This window comes from Tursiops truncatus, chromosome 9 (assembly GCF_011762595.2).
Source record: "Tursiops truncatus isolate mTurTru1 chromosome 9, mTurTru1.mat.Y, whole genome shotgun sequence".
In the NCBI taxonomy this organism is placed as follows: domain Eukaryota; kingdom Metazoa; phylum Chordata; class Mammalia; order Artiodactyla; family Delphinidae; genus Tursiops; species Tursiops truncatus.
In genome coordinates, this window is record NC_047042.1 from 6,871,429 (window position 1) to 6,892,299 (window position 20,871).

The 20,871-nt window shown below is 47.3% G+C and overlaps 1 protein-coding gene across 1 annotated transcript in view; it reads right to left on the reverse strand.

Moving 5' to 3' along the window:
• The window catches only part of VOPP1 (VOPP1 WW domain binding protein), an 86,469-nt gene extending 65,962 nt beyond the window's left edge, over nt 1-20,507 (reverse strand). The window contains exon 1 of the mRNA XM_019939419.3: nt 20,225-20,507. Coding sequence (XP_019794978.1) covers nt 20,225-20,278 — 54 coding nt within the window. The 5' untranslated portion in view covers nt 20,279-20,507. The remainder of the gene's footprint in view (nt 1-20,224) is intronic.
• Between the last annotated feature and the right edge of the window lie 364 nt (nt 20,508-20,871).

Below are 20,871 nucleotides of genomic sequence, written 5' to 3' on the forward strand. Positions count from 1 at the left end.
AAAGTCAGGGCGGAGCTCTCTGTCTGGGTGTCAGTGTTGCTACAGCAAAAAAGACAAACGCTTGACAACATAATTACAACTGTCAATCTTCCTACAAGGAATTAAACAGTAGGTACAGGAGTTAACTGCATCTCATAACCTTATTCCCAGTGTGCATTACACCGCCAGGAGGTTATTGCTGGAAAGGAACCATCGTTCATCCGTCGTACCGGCTAATTTTAAATTTTCAATTCAAGATTTTTTTTTTTTTTTTCACAAAAAGGAGAGGTTTGGGGGAAAGTTTATTTATTTTTTTTTTTTGCGGTACGCGGGCCTCTCACTGTTGCGGACTCTCCCGCTGCGGAGCACAGGCTCCGGAGGCGCAGGCTCAGCGGCCATGGCTCACAGGCCCAGCTTCTCCGCAGCATGTGGGATCTTCCCGGACCGGGGCACAAACCCGTGTCCCCTGCATGGGCAGGTGGACTCTCAACCACTGCACCACCAGGGAAGCCCTGGGGGAAAGTTTTTAATGCCTCTAGTCCCTAGCAACTATAGTTCCACCACCTAGCATAATTTAATGGGGATATATTTTCATTTCCACTTTTGTACCACTTGGGAGGAAGAGTCAGGGCAGGGCTGGTGGCATTCTCACCAGTGAAAAATCTTTGTAGGAGGCCTGCTTTCAAAGTGAGGGAAATAGACGACTAGCCTGGGGAGCCAGAGGCTGTCTACCTATAACATAGACCCTAAAACAAGGTTCCTAGGCTTGGCTGTAAGCACCAATTCATCTCCTGCCAGACAAACAATATTTAGATTACAGACCTAGGCCTCAAGATTTTGGTTTTGCTTTAAATATTTCCCGGAACAAAACCAATGAGACACACTGGGGCTCCCCTCAGCCCTACCAGACGCCCCCAGTCCCTATATCCCCAACCCCAGCAGCTCCATCCCTGCACACACCACAGCTGCTTAGGTCATTCATCACCACGTAAGAAGCCCTCCCAACCTCTGATTCCACTGGTATCACCGTGCTCCGTGTCCTACACACACACACACACACACACACTCATTCACACTCTTCCTAAGCCGCACAGCCAGGCATCGTTTCCTTCCAGACCCTGGAGCCTCACAGCACGGCTGCTCCCAAGTCCGTCCTGGTCGGCACCATGGACGGCACACTGCACAACACAGCAGGTACCATTCAGAAAGACTCTGCTCTGACAGGCATATCCTGGTTGCATCTTAGCAACGCTGCCCACCCTGTTCAAAATTGGCAATCTTGGATCTCCTTCCCTCCAACCCGTTGTGACTTCCAGAAAGTGAACCCTCATCCAGAACTGTGATCACGGGTAAAGAGAGGCGAGGCAGAGAGAACGAGCCATTCAGAGGCCCTCCTCCCCCACTCACTGCTGACGAGACAGGCTCTAAAACTCGTACAGCGATCAGTTAATTCTCGTAAGATAAAAAAACACACTTAAAAATGTGTGCCGTCTGCTGCCTCACTCTTAGACACAGCACCTGGTCAGGGCAAGGGCGTGGAGTCAGCAAGGCTTGGGACAGGACAGAAACACCACACATTACCTAAGGAATGCACGGGCACCGATGGGCACTTTGAACTAAGCTAAGGGTGGGTGAAATTTTAGGTTCATTCATGGATTTCAAATAAGGAAGTGACAGCTTGGGTTAGGGTTTCAAGAGATCACACAGGCAGAAGGAAGAGGGCCGTCCACAGGGAGAACAGCCAGGACTGAGGCAGGCGCACAGGACGGAGGCCTGAGAGAGGTGCATTCTAGAACCTTGGAGGAAGGGTCAACAGGACTGCGGAGAATGCAGAGGGGGCGGGGCTGGAGTGGTCCAGGCTTCTGGGGCAGCCTCCTGGCTGGGCGGCGTGGCCACTGACCAAGATGAAAACCAACGGGGGCCGCTTGGAGAAAGGATGGGCTCTGTTTCAGATACAGGGTCTGAGAGATTTCTATTAGGCAACTGGATCGATAAGGGCTGTCACTGAGCAGGGAATTCTTGGGCTAGAAACACAGATTCTGGAGACATTGGCGTAAATACTGTGATTAAAGATTTAGATGCGAATGAGATTCCTCGGGATCTTTCAGAGAACGGGAAGACGAGGAGGTGCTCCACCAAGCCTAGAAGACATGAGCATCGAAGGTGCAGACGAGAGGTCGGGACGGGGACGGTGAAAGAAGAGCCCCTGAGGAGGGGTGCTGCTGTGTGCTGGGAAGAAGAGCTTCATGAAGTGGTGCTGCTTCCAAGTTAGCCCGTTACACTGAAACATGCTTGTAAGCCAAAGGACGATCCACCTGAAACTTAAGGTGCACAGAGAAATACACCTTTAAAAAGTCTTTTAAAAAAGCATCAGCCTGTCTGCAGACTTGGGAGAAGTAGCCAAAAAAAAGGGGAAGGAAAGCAGCGAAACGCGGGGCTGGGATAGAAGGTGAGGGTGCAGGGGATTGGGCAAGGCGGGGGCCCTGTGTCGACACCCCCCTCACCCGTCAGCACTGCTGCCCGCTCCCTTCTCCCCGGCTCAAACCCCAGCCCTTGAAGGACAACATGTATAACAGATGCTGACTTGCAACAACCACTAAACTTCAGTGCCTCAGTTTCCCCACACGGGAAAGCTGAAGAGAAAGCTCCTACCATCTTCTTTGACTGCACACGTGACCTTTAATAAATCACTTAACTTCTCAACCTTAGTTTGCACCCTGTAAAGTGGAGTGACGACATTTACAAGGTTCGCGTGGGGAACACAAGTAAGGCACACAACTAAAACGGTGCGCGGCACACGGAGCGCAGATGAGATCCGGCTCTTACGGGCGGGAGTGGCATCTTAGCCCAGTGTATTGTTCTAGGTGGCCCTTTCCCTAAGTGTCCAAGTAGCAAAAGCTAAGTATGGGCCCCTCATCTCCCTGCCCCATACCTCATTATTAAATACAGCAGTAGTGGCTAATTATTTTCACAGGAGTGGCATGCCTTTGCCTGAGAACATAAGTCTTTATGATGAGTTTTAAAAAGAAAACCAAATTTCACTCACATAATTTCTACTTAGCAAGGCCTTTCAAGGATTATAATTCCACTGATTTAAAGACTGCTTGGGACTTCCCCGGCAGTCCAGAGGTTAAGACTCCGTGCTTCCACTGCAGGGGGCACAGGTTCGATCCCTGGTGGGGGAACTAAGATCCCATATACTACGCAGCCAACAAAAAAAAAAGACCGCTTGCACTAGAATTCCTTCAATGTGCTCTACTAATGAAAATAAAGAGAGGAAATAAATATAAATTAATGAATAATGCCAAAGGGTTCGTAAACCAAAACCCACTCTTCTGTTTGTTTTCTTTTATATGTGCTCTAAGATATTTTCCAACAGATTTTCATAATAATTTCTACAAGGCAATGCCACAGTGGGTAGGTGTGCAGGGACCAAGCAGTCACATTTACGAATACAAGGCGCTCGCCTAGCACCTCTGAAGCCTGCTTCTGCAGTCTTCCACTCCCACAGCGCCTGTCAAGCCCCCTTAAACCCTCCCTGACCCGTGGTGGCACAAAGCACTGGGCCGAACAGGCTGGGCCCCTGACTGCAGCCTACCTAGCAAGGTAGGGGCTCGGGGGCGCTGGTGGGGGGCAGGTCAGCAGGAGACGTGACTCAAAGGCCACAAAGACAACCCAATGAGGTACTCTGGTTCCTGAGCTACCTTCCAGATCTTAAGTTTGTTTATATGTTTCTGGATTCCGTGAACCAAAATTCCCACATTCCCCATTTCCATATACTATTTACAATAAAGATATATCACTTAGGGTAACATGGCTGAATTTCTCAGACTCTGAGAATGAAAAAGTCCTAAACGTGAACCATCTAGCAGGAACTCCTTCCAGGGCAGCCCAGACAGGACCCGCAGAGAAGAGAACATTATTATTATACGAACGTAAACACCTGGGGCGGGGGAACCAACAGTATTTAAGAACACAAACTCTGAAGCCAGTGTGACGAGGTTGGAATCCTGGCTCGAGCTAGAAAACCTTGGACAAGCTTCTTAATCTCCTGCGCCTCACCTGGTTCACCTGCAAGATGGATATAATGCAGCACTAAACTCAGAGAAGGGTTGTAGAGATGAAACGTCAAGTGTTTAAAGCCGTGCTTAGCAGGGTATCAGCAAGATGTCTGAATAGAAGGTGCCCAGCTCACATCCCCCACGTTAAGAACAAACTGACATCCATCCACAGACCAAAGGGTCCTCATGGGAGCTTTGGGATCCAGGTACAAAGCTGCAAAACCCTGGTGGAGCCCAAGACCGAGACGAGTCGCTGGGAGAAGGCAGGCTCCCTGACAGTGGCCCTGGATACAGACCGAAAGCAGCCCTGCCCCCATGGACTCGGCTGTGGCCCAGCTTGGCCACGGTCCTGCACAGAGCCATGCTGCCTAGGCACCAGGAGGTGCCACCCTGTCTATGCCCCTGTTAACAGGATCTCCAACCTCAGACCCGACCTGTGACCGGCCCCAGCCCCACTCTAAGGTGGTTTAGAGTCACTCCTGCCGGCCCAGGGACCCAGCCATACCCACCTTTGCCCCTGGTAGCAGGACTGCTGACTTCAGTCCCAGCTGCAGACCCTCAAAGGGCCCTATGACTTGATTCCAGGCCCAATATGCCATGGTCCAGGGGCAATACCGCCCACCCAGGAAACCAGTGTGAGACACGCCTGTCCGAGCCCCCACTGGCAGGTCTGCTGACCTCAGTTCTGATTGCAAATCCTGAAGCAGCCCTGTGACCCTATTCTAACCCCACTCTACCCTGGTCCCAGAGGCAGTGCCGCCTACCCAGAGACCTGGTGGGAGCACGCTTAGGGATACAGCAGATGCCACCCTCACCCATGACCCTGGTAACAGGCCTAGAAATGGCACCATGACCAGGCTGCTCAACCACAGCCCTGGAGGCAGGCCCATCACCCAGGTGATAGACAGGATTCAAACCACCTGCATCCCCAGTAACAAGCCCGCCAACGGTGAACACAACCGCAGACCTGGTGGCAGCCAAGTGACCAGGCTCTAGCCCTGCTCCAATGCAATCCCTGAGGCAGTCCCATCAGTCCGGGGACAGAGCAGCAGGTCTTTACCTACTAAAATCCAGCCTGTAAAGACAGGAAGAGGTGTTTGCTCCTTCAAATGCACAGACATCAACACAAGGCTACACGGATAACGATGAATCAGGCAAACATGCCCCACCACAGGAAACTGATAAAGCCCCAGTAACCAACCATAAAGAACTGGAAATCTGTGACTTGCCTCGCGAAGAATTCAAAATAATGGTCTTAAGGTAGCTCAATAAGCTACAAGAGAACACAGGTAGACAACTCAACAAAATCAGGATAACGATACACGAACAAGATGAGAATTTCAAAAAAGAGGAATCATAAAAAAAGACCCAAACAGAAATTCTGGAACTGAGGAACACAATGAATGAAATGAAAAATCCAACAGATTTCTTCAACACTACTTGACCGAGAAGAAGAAAGAATCTGTGAACTCAAAAACAGGTCATTTGAAATTATCCAGTCGGGGCGGGGGGGAGGGGAAATGAAACATAGTGAAGAAAGCCTATGGGATTTATGGGACACCATCAATCAACTCAACAGATGCACTATGGGACTCTGAAAAGGAGAAAAGAGAGAGAAAGGACCAGAAAGTTTAGTTAAAGGAATAATGGCTGAAACTTTCCCAAATCTTAAGAGGGGTATGCCCATCCAGGTTCCTGAAGCTCAAAGGTCCCCAAACAGGATCAACCCAAAGAATGTTACACAGAAACACATTATAATTAAATTATCAACAGTCAAAGACAAAGAGAAAATTTTAAAAGCAGCAAGAGAAAAAAGGATTTATGATATACAAAGGAACCCCTATAAGGCTATAAGTGGATTTCTCAGCAGAAAACTTACAAGCCAGGAGACAGTGGGAAAATATATTCAAAGTGATGAAAGAAAAAGATGACCAATGAAGAATACTATACCCAGCAAAGCTGCCCTTCAGAAATGAAGACAAGACAAAGACTTTCTCAGACAAACAAAATCACCACTAGATGATGGTGGTGACTAGGGAATCATCACCACTAGACCTGTCTTACAAGAAACGCTAAAGGGCATTCTTCAAGAGGAAGAAAGGAACAAAGAAACTACAAAAAAGTCAGAAAATACTGGACAAAATGGCAAGAGTAAGTTCTTACCTGTCAATAATGACTTTAAATGTAAACAGATTAAATTATCCAATCAAGAAAACAAAGTGGCTAAATGAATGAGAATACAATATCCAACTACATGCTGCATGCAAGAGACTCAAGCTTTAAAAATACACATAGGCTTAAACGGATGGAAGAAGATACTCCATGCAAATGTTAACCAAAAGAGAGCAGGAGTGGCTACACAGTTGTCCCTCTTTTTTTTTTTTTTTTTTTTTTTTTTTTGCGGTATGCGGGCCTCTCACTGTCGTGGCCTCTCCCGTTGCAGAGCACAGGCTCCGGACGCGCAGGCTCAGCGGCCATGGCTCACGGGCCCAGCCGCTCCGCGGCATGTGGGATCTTCCCGGACCGGGGCACGAACCCGTGTCCCCTGCATCGGCAGGTGGACTCTCAACCACTGCGCCGCCAGGGAAGCCCCAGTTGTCCTAAGTTGTCTTAACAACACTGTGCCAGTGTTGAACTATGCTAGTCCACTTTTACGCAGATGTTTTTTGATAAATACATACACAGTACTACACGATCCACAGTTGGTTGAATTTGTGAATGCAGAATCTTGAATGCAGAGGGCTCACTGTAACGTTACATGCAGTTGGCACCCCTAACCCCCATTGTTCAAGGGTAAACCATTCTTATATTATACAAAATTGACCTTAAGTCAAAACTGTCAAAAGAGACAAAGAAGGTCATTACATAATGATAAAAGGTCAATTCAACAGGAAACTGTAAGTTATAAATATATATTTACCCACCATCAAAGCATCTAAATATATAAAGCAAATACTGACAGATCTGAAGGGAGAAATAGACAGAAACACAATAATAACAGGAGAGTTCAGTATCCCACTCTCAAAATGGATAAGTCACCCAAAGAGAATACCAGTAAGGAAACAGCAGAGCTGAACAACACTATAGACCAAATAGACCTAACAGACATATACAGAACTTTCCATCAACAACAGAAGAATACATACACTTCTCAAGTGCGCACAGAACATTCTGCAAGACAGATCACATCACAGTTCACAAAACAGGTTGTAAAAATTTCAAACAGATCAAAGCATTACCAGTTCAAAGCCTTAAATGTAAGACCTGAAACTGCAAAACACCCAGAAGAAAACACAGGGAAAAAGCTCCTTGACATGGGTCTTGGCAGTATGTTTTTGAATATGACACCAAAAGCAGAGGCAACAAAAGTAAAAATAAACAAGTAACTAAATATCTAACTAGATAACTTCTGCACAGCAAAGGAAACAACAAAATGAAAAGGCAACCTGCAGAGGGGTATAAAATACTTGTAAACCAAACCTGATAAGGGGTTAATATCTAAAATATACAAGAAATTCATACAACTCAGTAACAAAAAAATAAAACAAACAAACAAACAAAACAATAAATAACCCAATAAAATTAGGCAACGTACCTGAAAATACATTTTCCCGGAGAAGACATACAGATGGCCAACGGGTACCTGAAAAGCAGCTCAACATCACTAATTATCAGGGAAATGTAAATCAAAACCACAATGAGATATCACCTAACACCTGTTATAATGGCTATTATCAAAACCACAAGAGAACAAGTGTTGGCAAGGATGTGGAGCAAAGGGAACACTTGCACACTATTAATGGGAATGTAAACTGGTGCAGCCATTATGGAAAACAGCATGGAGACTCCTCAACAAATTAAGAATAGAGCTACCATATGATTCAACAATCCCATTTCTGGGTACGAATCCAAAAGAAATAACATCACTATCTTGAAGAGATATCTGAACCCTCATGCTCACTGCAGCATTGTTTGCAGTAGCTAAGATAAGGAAACAACCCTGGTGTCCAACAATGGATGAAGAGATAAAGAAAACATTTATTTATATATATATATAAACATATTAAACATATTTATATATAATACATATTTATGTAAAATAAAATTTAATTTATTTATATATTCATTTAAATTTTACATATTTATATATTATATGTGTTTATTTAAATAAAATAAAGTAAATAAATATACATGTATTTAAATAAAAGTAACTTATTTAAATAAATTTATTTATTTAGAAAATATAATGTTATATGTATAATGGAATATGATTCAGTCTTAAAAAAGAAGAATATACTGGGACTTCCCTGGCGGTCCAGTGGTTAAGACTTTGCCTTCCAATTCCAGGGGTACAGTTTGATCCCTGGTCAGAGAGCTAAGATCCCACACAATTTGCAGCCAAAAAACCAAAAAACATAAAACAGAAGCAATATTGTAACAAATTTAATAAAGACTTTAAAAATGATCCACATCCAAAAAAAAAAATCTTAAAAAAAAGAACATCCTGCCATTTAACAATATAGATGAACCTGGAGGACATTATGCTAAGTGAAATAAGACAACTCAAGACAAATACTACCTAATCTTACTTATATGTGGAATGTAAAAGAGTTAAACTCATAGAAGCAGAGAGCAGAATGGCAGTTGCCAAGAGTTGAGAGGATGGGGAAATGAAAAGGTGTCGGTCCAAGGGTACAGAGATGCAGTTATGCGGGATGCCTAAGTTCTGGAGATTTCAGGTACAGCATGGTGACTGTCATTAATAAAACTGTACTTGAATTTTTCTGAGAGAATTGATCTTAAGTGTTCTCACCACACATACACAAGGTGACGGGAGGTGTGAAGTGTTAATGAGCTTGAATGGGGTGATCATTTCACAATGTATACACATATCAAACCAGCACATTATACTCCTTAAATATATATAATTTTAATTTGTCAAGTATACCTCAGTAAAGCTGGAAAAAAGAGAAAAAGAAAATTGGAAAGTATCAAAAAATTTTTAAAAAAATAGTCTTTGGCACATAGTAAACACACAGTAAGTGCTAGTTATCACATCATCACCATCATCTCTTATAAGTCAGAGAAAGTAAAGAATGTTGGAGAGTTTTAAAAATACTCTAAGATGTTTCAAAAAAGTAATTGGGCTTCCCTGGTGGCACAGTGGTTGAGAGTCCGCCTGCCGATTCAGGGGACACGGGTTCGTGCCCCGGTCCGGGAGGATCCCACATGCCGCGGAGCGGCTGGGCCCGTGAGCCATGGCCGCTGAGCCTGCGCGTCCGGAGCCTGTGCTCCGCAATGGGAGGGGCCACGGCGGTGAGAGGCCCGCGTACCGCGAAAAAAAAGACTATGGCACCAGGGGAGAGTGTGATGAAGCTCAATCCCAAACTCAAGAAGGACAGGTGGGGATTTACAGCCAAGGAACAGAGTGAAGGAATCAGGGACGGAAAATCACTAAGAGGACATATCAAGGGGAGGGGCATTCTTGCTAAGTTGATTTAACAGAATTCTTGCTGAAGGCAGGTCAAAGTAATCGCATATCAAGGATAGGGGGATAATGTAGCAAGACCCTTGCTAAACGTGGGTCAGTGCAGACAGACGAAGAAGGCCAGGGAGAGGCCCAGTCAAGACAGCACAGAGGAACCTCACTGAAGTTCCGTCAAGGAGACTACCTTTGTCAACACACACTTTACACCTCAGGCGCTCTCAAACTCTTTGCTTTAAATTAAATTGAAAAATGACCTGATCACAGTTTACTGTGAGGTTTGGGCCCATGACTCAGAAGAAGTTCAATATGAAACTTCTTCCATTTCTACCCGTGATACATGATCCAACTGAAAAACTAAAATCCTCCCCCACCCCACTCAGAAAATTATTGCCAGTAAACTTTTCTGTTTACTAATATTCAGTTGGTAATATATTTACAGTGTTTCCATCGAATGTGTAATAACTGTAATGATAACTCTGTTAGTAAATTTTTAATCTTTTAATCGTTTATCTGAGGAAACGTTTTAAAAATTAACTCAATATATATTTTTGTGACCAAAAAGAGGATGGCAAAAACAGACTTGCAAGCATAGATTTCATTAAAGTTCTGTGTGGGAAGCAGAATGGAAGCAGATCAAAGAGAAAAGGAGGTGATGTAAAATTTCCAACTGTTAAAGATGAGCTTGTTTGCATATTTTTAAAGGAATGATAGTGCACAGCCTAAAAGTTGAGAATTATGTTTTATTCAGGAGATACACTGAGGACTTAAGCCCTGGAGACAGGCTCTCAGGTAGCTCTAAGGGACTATTCTGAAGAGGTCGGGGAGGAGCGAAGAGATAGATATATATAGAGAGAGATATCTGTATCTCTGTCTTTCTCTAAAAACAACAACAAAAACCTCCCAGGTAGTTGGAACATCAAAAGATTACTGTTAAAGAAAACCAGGCATCTCGAGTTAATGAATTTAGCAGTTTTCTATGTATGGGAAGATGCAAGAGTCTAGGCTCTTTGAAATCGTTCTTTTGATGTGCACCTTAACTACTTAGGGCCGGTAACCTGTTTTTTTCTATCCTGAATCCCCTCAGGGTGCACAGTCTGGGGAGGCTGCAGTGGCTGAGGGCTTGATGGCCGCAACAACCTTTGTTAACTGATGTGGCCGGTGACATCCTTCCTCTACAATAATCAGTATCAAATTGCTCCTGGTATTTAAATTCCACTGTATACACTGAGTGCTCTTCTAGTTCAATTTTAAATAGTTAATTTTCACAATACACAAGAGATCAAATCCAATCATCTCACTGGATCCAATTCATTCGTCATTTAAAATCTGTAATAAAAAAGATTGCAAGTCAACTCAAAAAATATGTGCAGGGGTATACAGTTTTTGAAAATTCCTTAAGAGAGGATACAAACAAAAGGTTTGACACTCTCTGAGCTAGAAAAAAACGGTCAGGAGGAAAGTGACAAGAAATAAGTAAAAAAGAACAAAAGAAAGAAGCCAGGGTTCCGGAAAAAGAATCCTGAACTGCTTGGAATGTACCTTGAAGTCAGTAGAGAGCAGCTGAGGTTGCAGAGATTTTAACCAAGTGGGGAGACCCTGCAGCAGTGTGAGAAGGATGCCCTGAGGCTGTGGGACTTGCCTCACACACCCCACCCCCTTCTCATCCGTTTGTTTTCTATACAACTAAGGAAACAAAGTACCACAACTAGGAACTTTCCACAAACTCTCACAAGCAAACTAACTCCCCCACTCCCTGCCCCCCCCCCACCCCGCCCATAAGAGTTTAAGATCTGTCCCCACTCTCTCCAGGAAGCCATAGTTTGATTCTTTGGACAACACGGGCATAAATCACAAGATACCAAGAGACGGAGACCAGCCACAGAGCCAAAGGGTTTCACTCAACTCTACTCCCAGTTAGTTAAAAGTCAAGGTGTTACCTTTGTGGATGCTGCCTTCTGCTCCGCCGTCCAAAAAGCATCAAAGGGGAAGAGCATTCTAGTTTGAACCCTTTTATTGCTTTACCCAGAGCAAAAATTGAAAGCCAAAGATGGTAGTAATCACAATCTTCCTTTCCCTCGTTTTGAACACTAATGACCAAGTTTCTTTTCAATCTAGTCACAGATATACTAAAAAGGGAAGAAAGCACAATTTTTAAATAAAAAGGTATTTTTGGAGCCCTCTCTCCATTTTGGCAGGGAACCTGGGCAAGGCACCTTGCTTAGAAACAACTGACAATGTTCACAATCTGTTGGTCCAAACTGTGCAGAGCTAAATTCCAAGCGGTGGATTTTCCCCGAGCTTCCCTCTACCCTGGGGCACTTCTCTTCTTACAGGTGACTCAGTAGAGTCAATGAGAGCCTAAGTAATTTACCCAAAAGACTCCCAGCCAATACACAAAGGGCTGAGATTCCACAAAACATCGCTATGTTGCCATCTGCTATGGTCTGAATGCTCATGTCCCCTCAAAATTCACGCTGAAGTGCTAACGCCAATGCGGTGGGATTAAGAAGTAGGGGCACTTAGGGTGTGATTAGATCGCAAGGGTGGAGCCCTCGCGAGTGGGATAGATGCTTTTCTAAAAGAGGCCCCACAGAGACTGCTTACCCTTCCACCATGGGAAGACACAGCCAGAGGCGCCAGCTTTGAACCAGGAAGAGGGCCCTCACCGAACTGGACCTTGCTGGTGCCTTGACTGACCTCCCAGCCTCCAGAAATTGTGCTGTTTATAAACTACCCGGTAGGTAGTATTTTATATTTTGTTATAACAGCTCAAATGCACTAAGACACTATCTAAACCAGAAACTTAACTCCCATCACGGGTCTTCTGTGCCTCAAGTACACAATCGATCAATTTCAAACCTGATTTATAAGATACTACTTCTTTGTTCTGGTCTGAGGATGTTGTGCTCTAATCAAGAGCTTTGAAGTATGCAGCTACACTTCGTGAAAATATATATATTCACATTCATTGCCTCCCTGTATCCGCTGACCACTTGACTCCTTACCCCAACCAGCAAAGGTCACCGTGTCCTACTCACCGAACACAATGGCCGTGCATAAGGCTCTCAACTGCTCTGCAGCATGAGCGCAGATAACTCCCAAATTTAGATATCTGGCTAGACTCTTGGATCTTTCCTCACAGAGGGCAGATGATCAAACACTTCAAAACACTGCACGTTTAAAGCTAAATTCTGACTTTTTAAAATTAAGGACATCAGTATTCTCCAAGTCAAAATCTCAACCAGGGACTTCCCTGGTGGCACGGTGGTTAAGAATCCATCTGCCAATGCAGGGGACACGGGGTCGAGCCCTTGTCCGGGAAGATCCCACGCGCCACGGAGCAACTAAGCCCGTGAGCCACAACTACTGAACCTGCGAGCCACAACTACTGAGCCCGCAAGCCACAACTACTGAGCCCGTGCGCCTAGAGGCCATGCTCCACAACAAGGAGAAGCCACCGCAAGGAGAAGCCCGCGTACCACAATGAAGAGTAGCCCCCGCTCGCCGCAACTAGAGAAAGCCTGTGCACAGCAACGAAGACCGAACACAGCCAAAAATTAATTAATTAACTTTAAAAAAATCTCAATCATCTACTTCAACCCAGATGTAAGTCTCCATCTTTGACTTGGCTCGATTTAACATTTTTTTTACTCCATTGGGCAAAGCCGACACGGTACGATAATCAAATCTGTATATGGCACAAAACCATAAAGGGTACTGGATTTTAAAATATAGCATTCAGACAGAGGTGGACAGGCTTAAGAAGATGAGATGAAGGAAGTAATGTAAAATAGAATTAATATATAGTCCTCAATTTAGGTTTTATATATTATACTCTACAACTGTTAGGATTTGTGGGTTACCACCAACAGATGTTAAAAACATCTGTGTCACCGCAAACTCAGTGTAAATCTCTTGGCTTATCTGCATAATGCAAAGGTCCAAACAAGGGCTGTGACAGTGCCAGTGAGACCACATCTACGGAACAGAGTGTCCTTATTGTTCAAACAAGTCCCAATGGGGAAGAGATGGGAGGCAAGCCAAAGGCTGCATGACAAAATGCACCCAACACTGAACTCATTCCTTCTAAAACAGCGTACCAACACTGCAGCCCACTTAACACAGCAGCTCCATAATCAGCCTCCGGTGTCAGGATCACAGGCAAGTACGACACAAATACCACACAGATGGACGGCAAAATGACCCTGCAGATCTCGCAAAGATACATGAAGTCTATGGAAGAGACAAAAGGCTCTGGCAGGTACCCGTTAATAATGACCCAACAGATGCCCCAAACAGAATGATATGAATAAAAAAGACCAAGAGAAGCTAGAGGTGGACGTACGGCGGGGTTTGATCACTCGAGCAATAATTCTGGGAAAAAAAGAAAAGTCCCTTACTATGATCATGCCACTCACTTTCAAGGTCAAGGGAAGACTATGCTATTACGCATCACAGACTTTTATCAGAGAAATTAATCTCCCCCGCCCAAATTGGTTCAATTCTAAAAATGGGTACTTGGGATGGAATTATCTTAGTTTTATTATCTGGGCTTTGTTTTTCCAAATTAAGCTGAAACTTTTTCCTCACTATTAACTATGAAATTTTGATCCCTGTTTTAAGTGGATTCACTTTGAGTGGCCTTTTTCTAGGACCATTTTTTTCAGACAGTGATGATTTCCTGACCACTGTTCATCCAGTTTGGCAGTTTTCAGAGGGCAGCTGTGAGGACGGTGAGATGATTCAAAACCACATCTTGTGAGAAATAACAGAAGGAAATGATGCCTGGAGAAGAACACGGGGCGGGGAACAGGGGGTGCGCGGAGACCAGCACAGCTGTGTTCAACTGAGGGACTGTCATTGTGAACATGTTTATTCTGAAAAGCCCAAGGGGTACAAAAGTAGAACCAGGTAGAAACAATGCGGACATTTCTACTCAGTATAACAGAAAACTTTAACAACTAAAATTGTCCAAAAAGTTGATGCCTTGCTTTGAGATAGTGAGTTTCCATCACCAGAGGTGTTCAAATAATGATTAGCTCTAAGTCCTAACACACAAGGCCCCCTTCAGAGTCATAGCTGATCAGCTACCTTCCCCTCTCCTACTGTAGACCTAGTCAGCTCCCTCCCGCAGGGTCATTACCACGGTTCTTTGTACTCATTCAAATATTTACTGAGTCCTTGCTGTGTGCCAGGCACTGTTCCAGGAGCTGGGGATATTTCAGTGAACAAAATGGATCAAAACCTTTGCTCCTATAATGTGTAGATTGTGGAAGGTAAATTCCATCATGTTTTGAAGGTAAGAGATACAGAGAAAGGAGAGAATTGGTCAGAGCCAGAGTGCTGGGAGGAGAATTGGGTTGGAATTTTATATAGGGTGGTCAAGGTAGGCCTCATCAAGAGGGTGACATTTGAGGCCTCACTGAGCGGATAAATGGACGTTCTAAGAAAAGGACTTGCCATCCCATGGCTAGATATTCCAGTGGCCAAAAGCCTGATCCACGTGCTTCTAGAGTCACGGCCCCCTCGTTGGTCTTTATAGGTTTGCACAAGTGGGCTTCCCTGGTGGCGCAGTGGTTGAGAATCTGCCTGCTAATGCAGGGGACACGGGTTCGAGCCCTGGTCTGGGAGGATCCCACATGCCGCGGAGCAACTAGGCCCGTGAGCCACAACTACTGAGCCTGCGCGTCTGGAGCCTGTGCTCCGTAACAAGAGAGGCCACGATAGTGAGAGGCCCGCGCACCGCGATGAAGAGTGGCCCCCACTTGCCACAACTAGAGATAGTCCTTGCACAGAAACGAAGACCCAACACAGCAAAAATAAATTAATTCATTAATAGGTTTGCACAAGCCACAGGAAAGCAAGGGCCAGGGAGGGCCCCAAGTCAGGGCCCAGAGCCCCAGGCCCTCCTCACACACCCGGAGCCAGTTTCCCCCAGTTCAGAGTGGAGCCCTCGCCACCAGGCTCACGTATCACTGCCACCCCTCGTCCTCAGCACCCAGCCTCCGTGGAGCTTCCATAGATAACAAACTCCCCCACAGTCTTCTCTTTCACTCAAACTGCATGTTGCTCAGATTCTAAAAACTCTAAAGAGTGGGAAGGTGGCAGTAGTTTATTTCAGAAAATTGGCGTCCAAGGGCTGCCACGTTCATCGCAATTCCAGGGTACAAAAAACATTTGGCATGAGACAAAAAACACCCTTAAACATGACTTGGTTCTAATTTCAAGACTCCTGGGCATCAAAATACAAAGGACTTTAGAAAAATACTCAGTAAGCCTGTGAATTTCCCTAGTTTCAAAAGACAATGTTCCCTTTCCAATCCTCTCTCTCGAAGAGAAGACCACTCCTTTTTCTAGCCCAAGAAGGGATGTTCTTTGGCCGGAGTAAGTTTGAAACACATGGCGGCCTCACTTAAAGGTTTCCAGCTTTGGGTTCCAGGGGAGGAACAGAAAGATACTGATGCCGGTCTCTTGAATAAAATAACCTAGTAGAGTTCTTTCCCCCACGGATGGATGCAGCAGAGCCCCCAACCCTGGCACAGGGGGAATTTATACTAAATAGTACACTACACATTTCTGGGATCATTTCAGGAAGGACAGAACGCGTAACAAATACTGCTCAGTATATTACAGAAGTGTCAACAACCTGACCTCTAGAAAGAGACTGCTGTGACAATATCCAGAAAGCCACGTATTCTGACAAAAGCCCACGGGGGGCGCATATGCTCAGCACCTAATGACTCCTCGGGTTCTACTAAGCCATACTCAGGCTTGGAACCGCTTTTCTTCTTCAGTTTCTATGCTGCGGCTGCCACCCAGCGCACTAGCGGACTAGTTCACCAGGGGTACTGGGAGACGGCTCAGCACCGTCACTGTTCCTGCAGCCACTGTTCACAGGGCCTCACACAGACCAGTGGACAGGAGGACAACACACAACTTTAGAATTTCATGACCCAAGAAGAGCCGCGGGATTCCCCTATTCTGTGGCCGCCCCATGGCCCACGTGCCTGGGATATCTACCCAGCTGGCACGGAGCAACTGGGGAGGAGGGAAGATGAAATAAGGGTCCTCGCCGGCATCCCATGCGATTCACAGGCAAGTCCGGGTTAACAGAAAGGAAAGGTCACTTCAGTGATGAGCGTCCCAGAAGCCTCCCCGGGGAAGGGATAATGCTGCCCCCCAGCCGGCTCCTACTTACAGCTCTGCCTGGGCTTTGGGGTGAGCACAGGCCGGGGCTTCCAGGACAGTCCTACTGATGCCTGCTGTGCGGACACGACTGTTAACAGTCCCCAGCGTCACTCTCCAGTGTCATAGTTTGCATGCTAAATTATATGGTCCCCTAAATGGAGCTGAGTTCCTAGAGGGAATTTTGCTGGTTTTCGTGGGGCCATACCCATCCAAGTCTACCACTGGCCTCGGGACAGACCGAGTACAGATTCTCTCCACGTCTCTGTGTCCAGCAGTGGGAGAGGCACAGGATGCGGCAGTCGGAGCCCCTCTGGCTGGGTTAGCATCTCAGGCCCTCACACGTCACAGCAGTGAGACTGTGGACAAGCTCTTTAACATCCCCATTTGACACAAAAATGGGACTAAAAGTAATCGCTAAGAAGATTAACGAGTTAATATTTGTAATGTGCTTAGAACACAGGGGAAGCACTCTGCTAAGTGAAAAACCAATACGCAGTCTAGCTGTCTAACAGGTAAGTGAACTTCTACAGGAGGATGTGAGGCAGGGGAGGAAAGCCCTTCTGAAACAACTTTTAGACACCCTCCATGCTCAAGGACTTCTCCCTGAGCACACCAGCCCCGCCCCAAGCCCGCCCCACACAACCCTGAGCAGTGCTGCCTAGGAACAGGATGCCAGAGGGCCAGGGCAGCATAAAGGCTGCCAGGTGGTTTATGGTCCACTACACGACAGCCACAGTGAAACCAGCTCAAGCAGAACAAAGACAGGTATTCCAGGTTGCAGCTGGCTGTCAGAAGCCTTCAAACATCTCTCCCAGTTGTCTTAGGCCCTCAAATTGAAGAGAGCTCTTTGCCTCATCACATACTCGGCAACGGAAATAGCACATTTATGTATGTGATTCAGGACCTCAAAAGCATCAGAGGCGTACTGATAACAACCAATATTAGATGAAATTCAGAGCAACCCACTCAAGATGAAAAGATCTCAGATATATAACTCACGTGTAAGACTCCATGTGATACATTATAAAGAAATCTCCTTAATTCCTCAGAGAGACACCTCTGTACCACAAACAAAACAGGTGCTTGGGACAGTCGTGCAAAAGTGGGCTACACCACACCATCCCATGAAAACAAAAATGACCAATCATCTAGATATCTGACTTTGTGAAAACATCAATTTACTCCTTTAAATTTTAGTGTATGGGCTTCCCTGGTGGCGCAGTGGTTGGGAGTCCACCTGCCGATGCAGGGGACACGGGTTCGTGCCCCGGTCCGGGAAGATCCCACATGCCGCGGAGCGGCTGGTCCCGTGAACCATGGCCGCTGAGCCTGCGCGTCCGGAGCCTGTGCTCCGCAACAGGAGAGGCCACAACGTGACAGGCCCGTGTACCGCAAAAAAAAATTTTAGTGTTGTCACAGTTCTGCTTAATATCATTTGAACCTTTCAGGCCTGATGTGAACTCTCTCTTAAGATGATAAATTCCTGAAGAACGTCGCGTCTCCCAGACTGTGCACGCAGAGGGGATTCAGGATGGAGAAAAACAGGATACTGGCCCCAGATAGCTGAGGTGCATATCAAAGGAATGATTTCAATATGCTCAAACTCTTGCAACTTCCCATACATAGAATAGTGCTAAATTCATTAACCTGAGATGTCTGGTTTTCTTTAATAGTAATCTTTTGATGTTCCAACTACCTGGGGTTTTTTTGTTTGGTTTTTGTTTTTGTTTGGCAAAAACTCCTCTATAGGGGGCTTCCCTGGTGGCACAGTGGTTAAGAATTCCCCTGCCAACGCAGGGAACACAAGTTCGAGCCCTAGTCCGGGAAGATTCCACATGCTGCGGAACTACTAAGCCCGTGCGCCACAACTACTGAGCCTGAGCTCTAGAGCCCGCGAGCCACAACTACTGAGCCCGCGCACCATAACTACTGAAGCCCGTGTGCCTAGAACCCATGCTCCGCAACAAAAGAAACCACTGCAATGAGAAGCCGCGCACCGCAACGAAGAGCAGCCCCCACTCACCACAACTAGAGAAACCCCACGGGCAGCAACGAAGACCCAACGCAGTCAAAAATAAATAAATAATTTTATATTAAAAAAAAACCTCCTCTGTATCCTGGCTCCTCCCTTAACCCTTCAGAGCAGTCCCTCCGAGTGATCTGAGAGGCTGTGTCCCAGGCTTAAGTATTTTGAAAAGAACTGAGTCCTTGAAGCAGTCTAGCCTACGTACAGGGCACAACACCACACACACTAAAGACGTGCAGGAGGCAGAACCAACGAAACGCTAGGTAATTTCACCAAGTGCTGATTTAAAAGTGGGGGGGATCGCATGTGTAGGTACAGATGCATGCGTTTTTATGTGAATAGTGGTCTCAGATTCACTTCTCCATTATCTGTCTGGTGATCACCCAGGAGACGTGATACCTAAGGTCATAAAATTATGAATCAACAAAAAGGACGCAAGTGGAGGGCACTCCACAAAAACATGAACCACTCAGCCAGGGAGACAGAAGAACAAAAAGAGTAAGTCTTTGCTATGGCGGGGCCGGGGGCAAGAAACTTCCATCAACCTTCTTTTCAGGAGAGCTCAGACTCTCCCTCCCATTTTGTAACACTGATTTCCTTATACATGAAGAAAACCAAGGAGTCGTTTCCAGAGTTTTACTACCTAAAAGAGAAAACGTAAGAACCTCGTCACTCATTTACTTTGACTTCATTAATTTAATAAAATTTCATTCAAAATAATGGAAGTGAGCAGGGAATAGAACAAACCTTAATCCAGACTGCACCCTAGGGCCCCACTAGCTCCCATTTTAAAGAACCCGCTTTAACAAGAAGGGGGTGGTCGCCATCCGAGGGCGCAACTTTCCGGCCGGGGGCAGCCGAGGTCCCCACGAGGTTGCGGTCACCAGCAATTCCTCCGCCGTCGCTTCAACAAGTCCCCTGTCTCGGCTCCAAAAGACCACACCCACCCCGGCTCTTCGGGGGTTTTCTCTCGCTTCGGAAGACTGCGCTTCATCCTCACCGGCGGGGACATTTACTCCTGCTCAGTCCCGCCATCTCACTCGGGGACCCGTGACACCTCCCTCATCCACGTCTCCGCGCGGTCGCGCCCCGACCCGGCGGCGCCCCCTCCCCAGCCCCAAACCGCTGGTCGCCCTGACTCTGCGCCTGCGCCGCTTCAGGGACCACCCGCCCAACAGCCCCACCAGACCCGGGCCCCCGGGGGAGGCGAGGGGAGGGGTCGGGCGCACAGCGCGCAAAGGGTTCTCCCGGGTGTTCCCCACGCGCGAGAATCGGTAACGCGGGGCGGGGGGACTGAGGGCCGTCGGAGGAGCGGGGAGGGCTGGGACGACCCCGGCACCAGGGCGCGGACGCCTTCCGCACGGGGGCTTGTGCGGGTCCGTGAGGCCGCGGCTCTCGGCCCTCAGCCTTCAGGGCTCCCGCACACGGTCTCCCGGGCGCCTCGGTGCCGTTACCGCTCAGCCCCGCCCGGCCCGGCCCTACCTCCACGAGCAGCCCGAGCAGCAGCGCCGCCGCACTCCCGGCCAGGCGGCCCATGGCTGCGCGTCCTCCTGGTCGCAGGCGCGGGTCAGCAGCACGTCCCCTACGAGGGGGCCAGCCGGTTGGCGGGCGGGATCCCGGCCCGGAGTCACAGGGGTTCGGGCTGGCGGGCGGGGAGCCGGGCTGAGCCGCTAAGCCCTCGCCGCGCGCGCCCCCGGCTCGCGCGCCCCCGGCTCGCGCGCCCCCGGCTCAGCTACGGGGTGTCAGGGTCAGCCCCGCCGGAGTGCGCGCGCCAGGAGCTGGGAGATGAGTCGCGGAGGCTGGCGAATGGGAGGGGAGGGGCCAGCTGTTTCCTCCCTCCTAGGAGACCGCCCAGTCACCCCTGAATAGACCTGGTAAGGTTTTTAAAAGAAGCAAAGTCTCCGCGGAGTGAGGCTCGTTCCAGAGGGAGATACATGAACCCGTTGTGTGCCCCCAGGTTCTTCACCGTCCCTCCCATCCCTGCACACCGTGGGGCGGTGCACCCTCCCGACGTGTGACGGCAAGGACGGCCAAAGGATGAGGCAGACGGAGAATGGAAGAATCCCTGCGCTTCACCTCTCGCTTAGATGTGGTGCTTTCATGCCCGCATCCTCCTGTGCTGGCCCTGC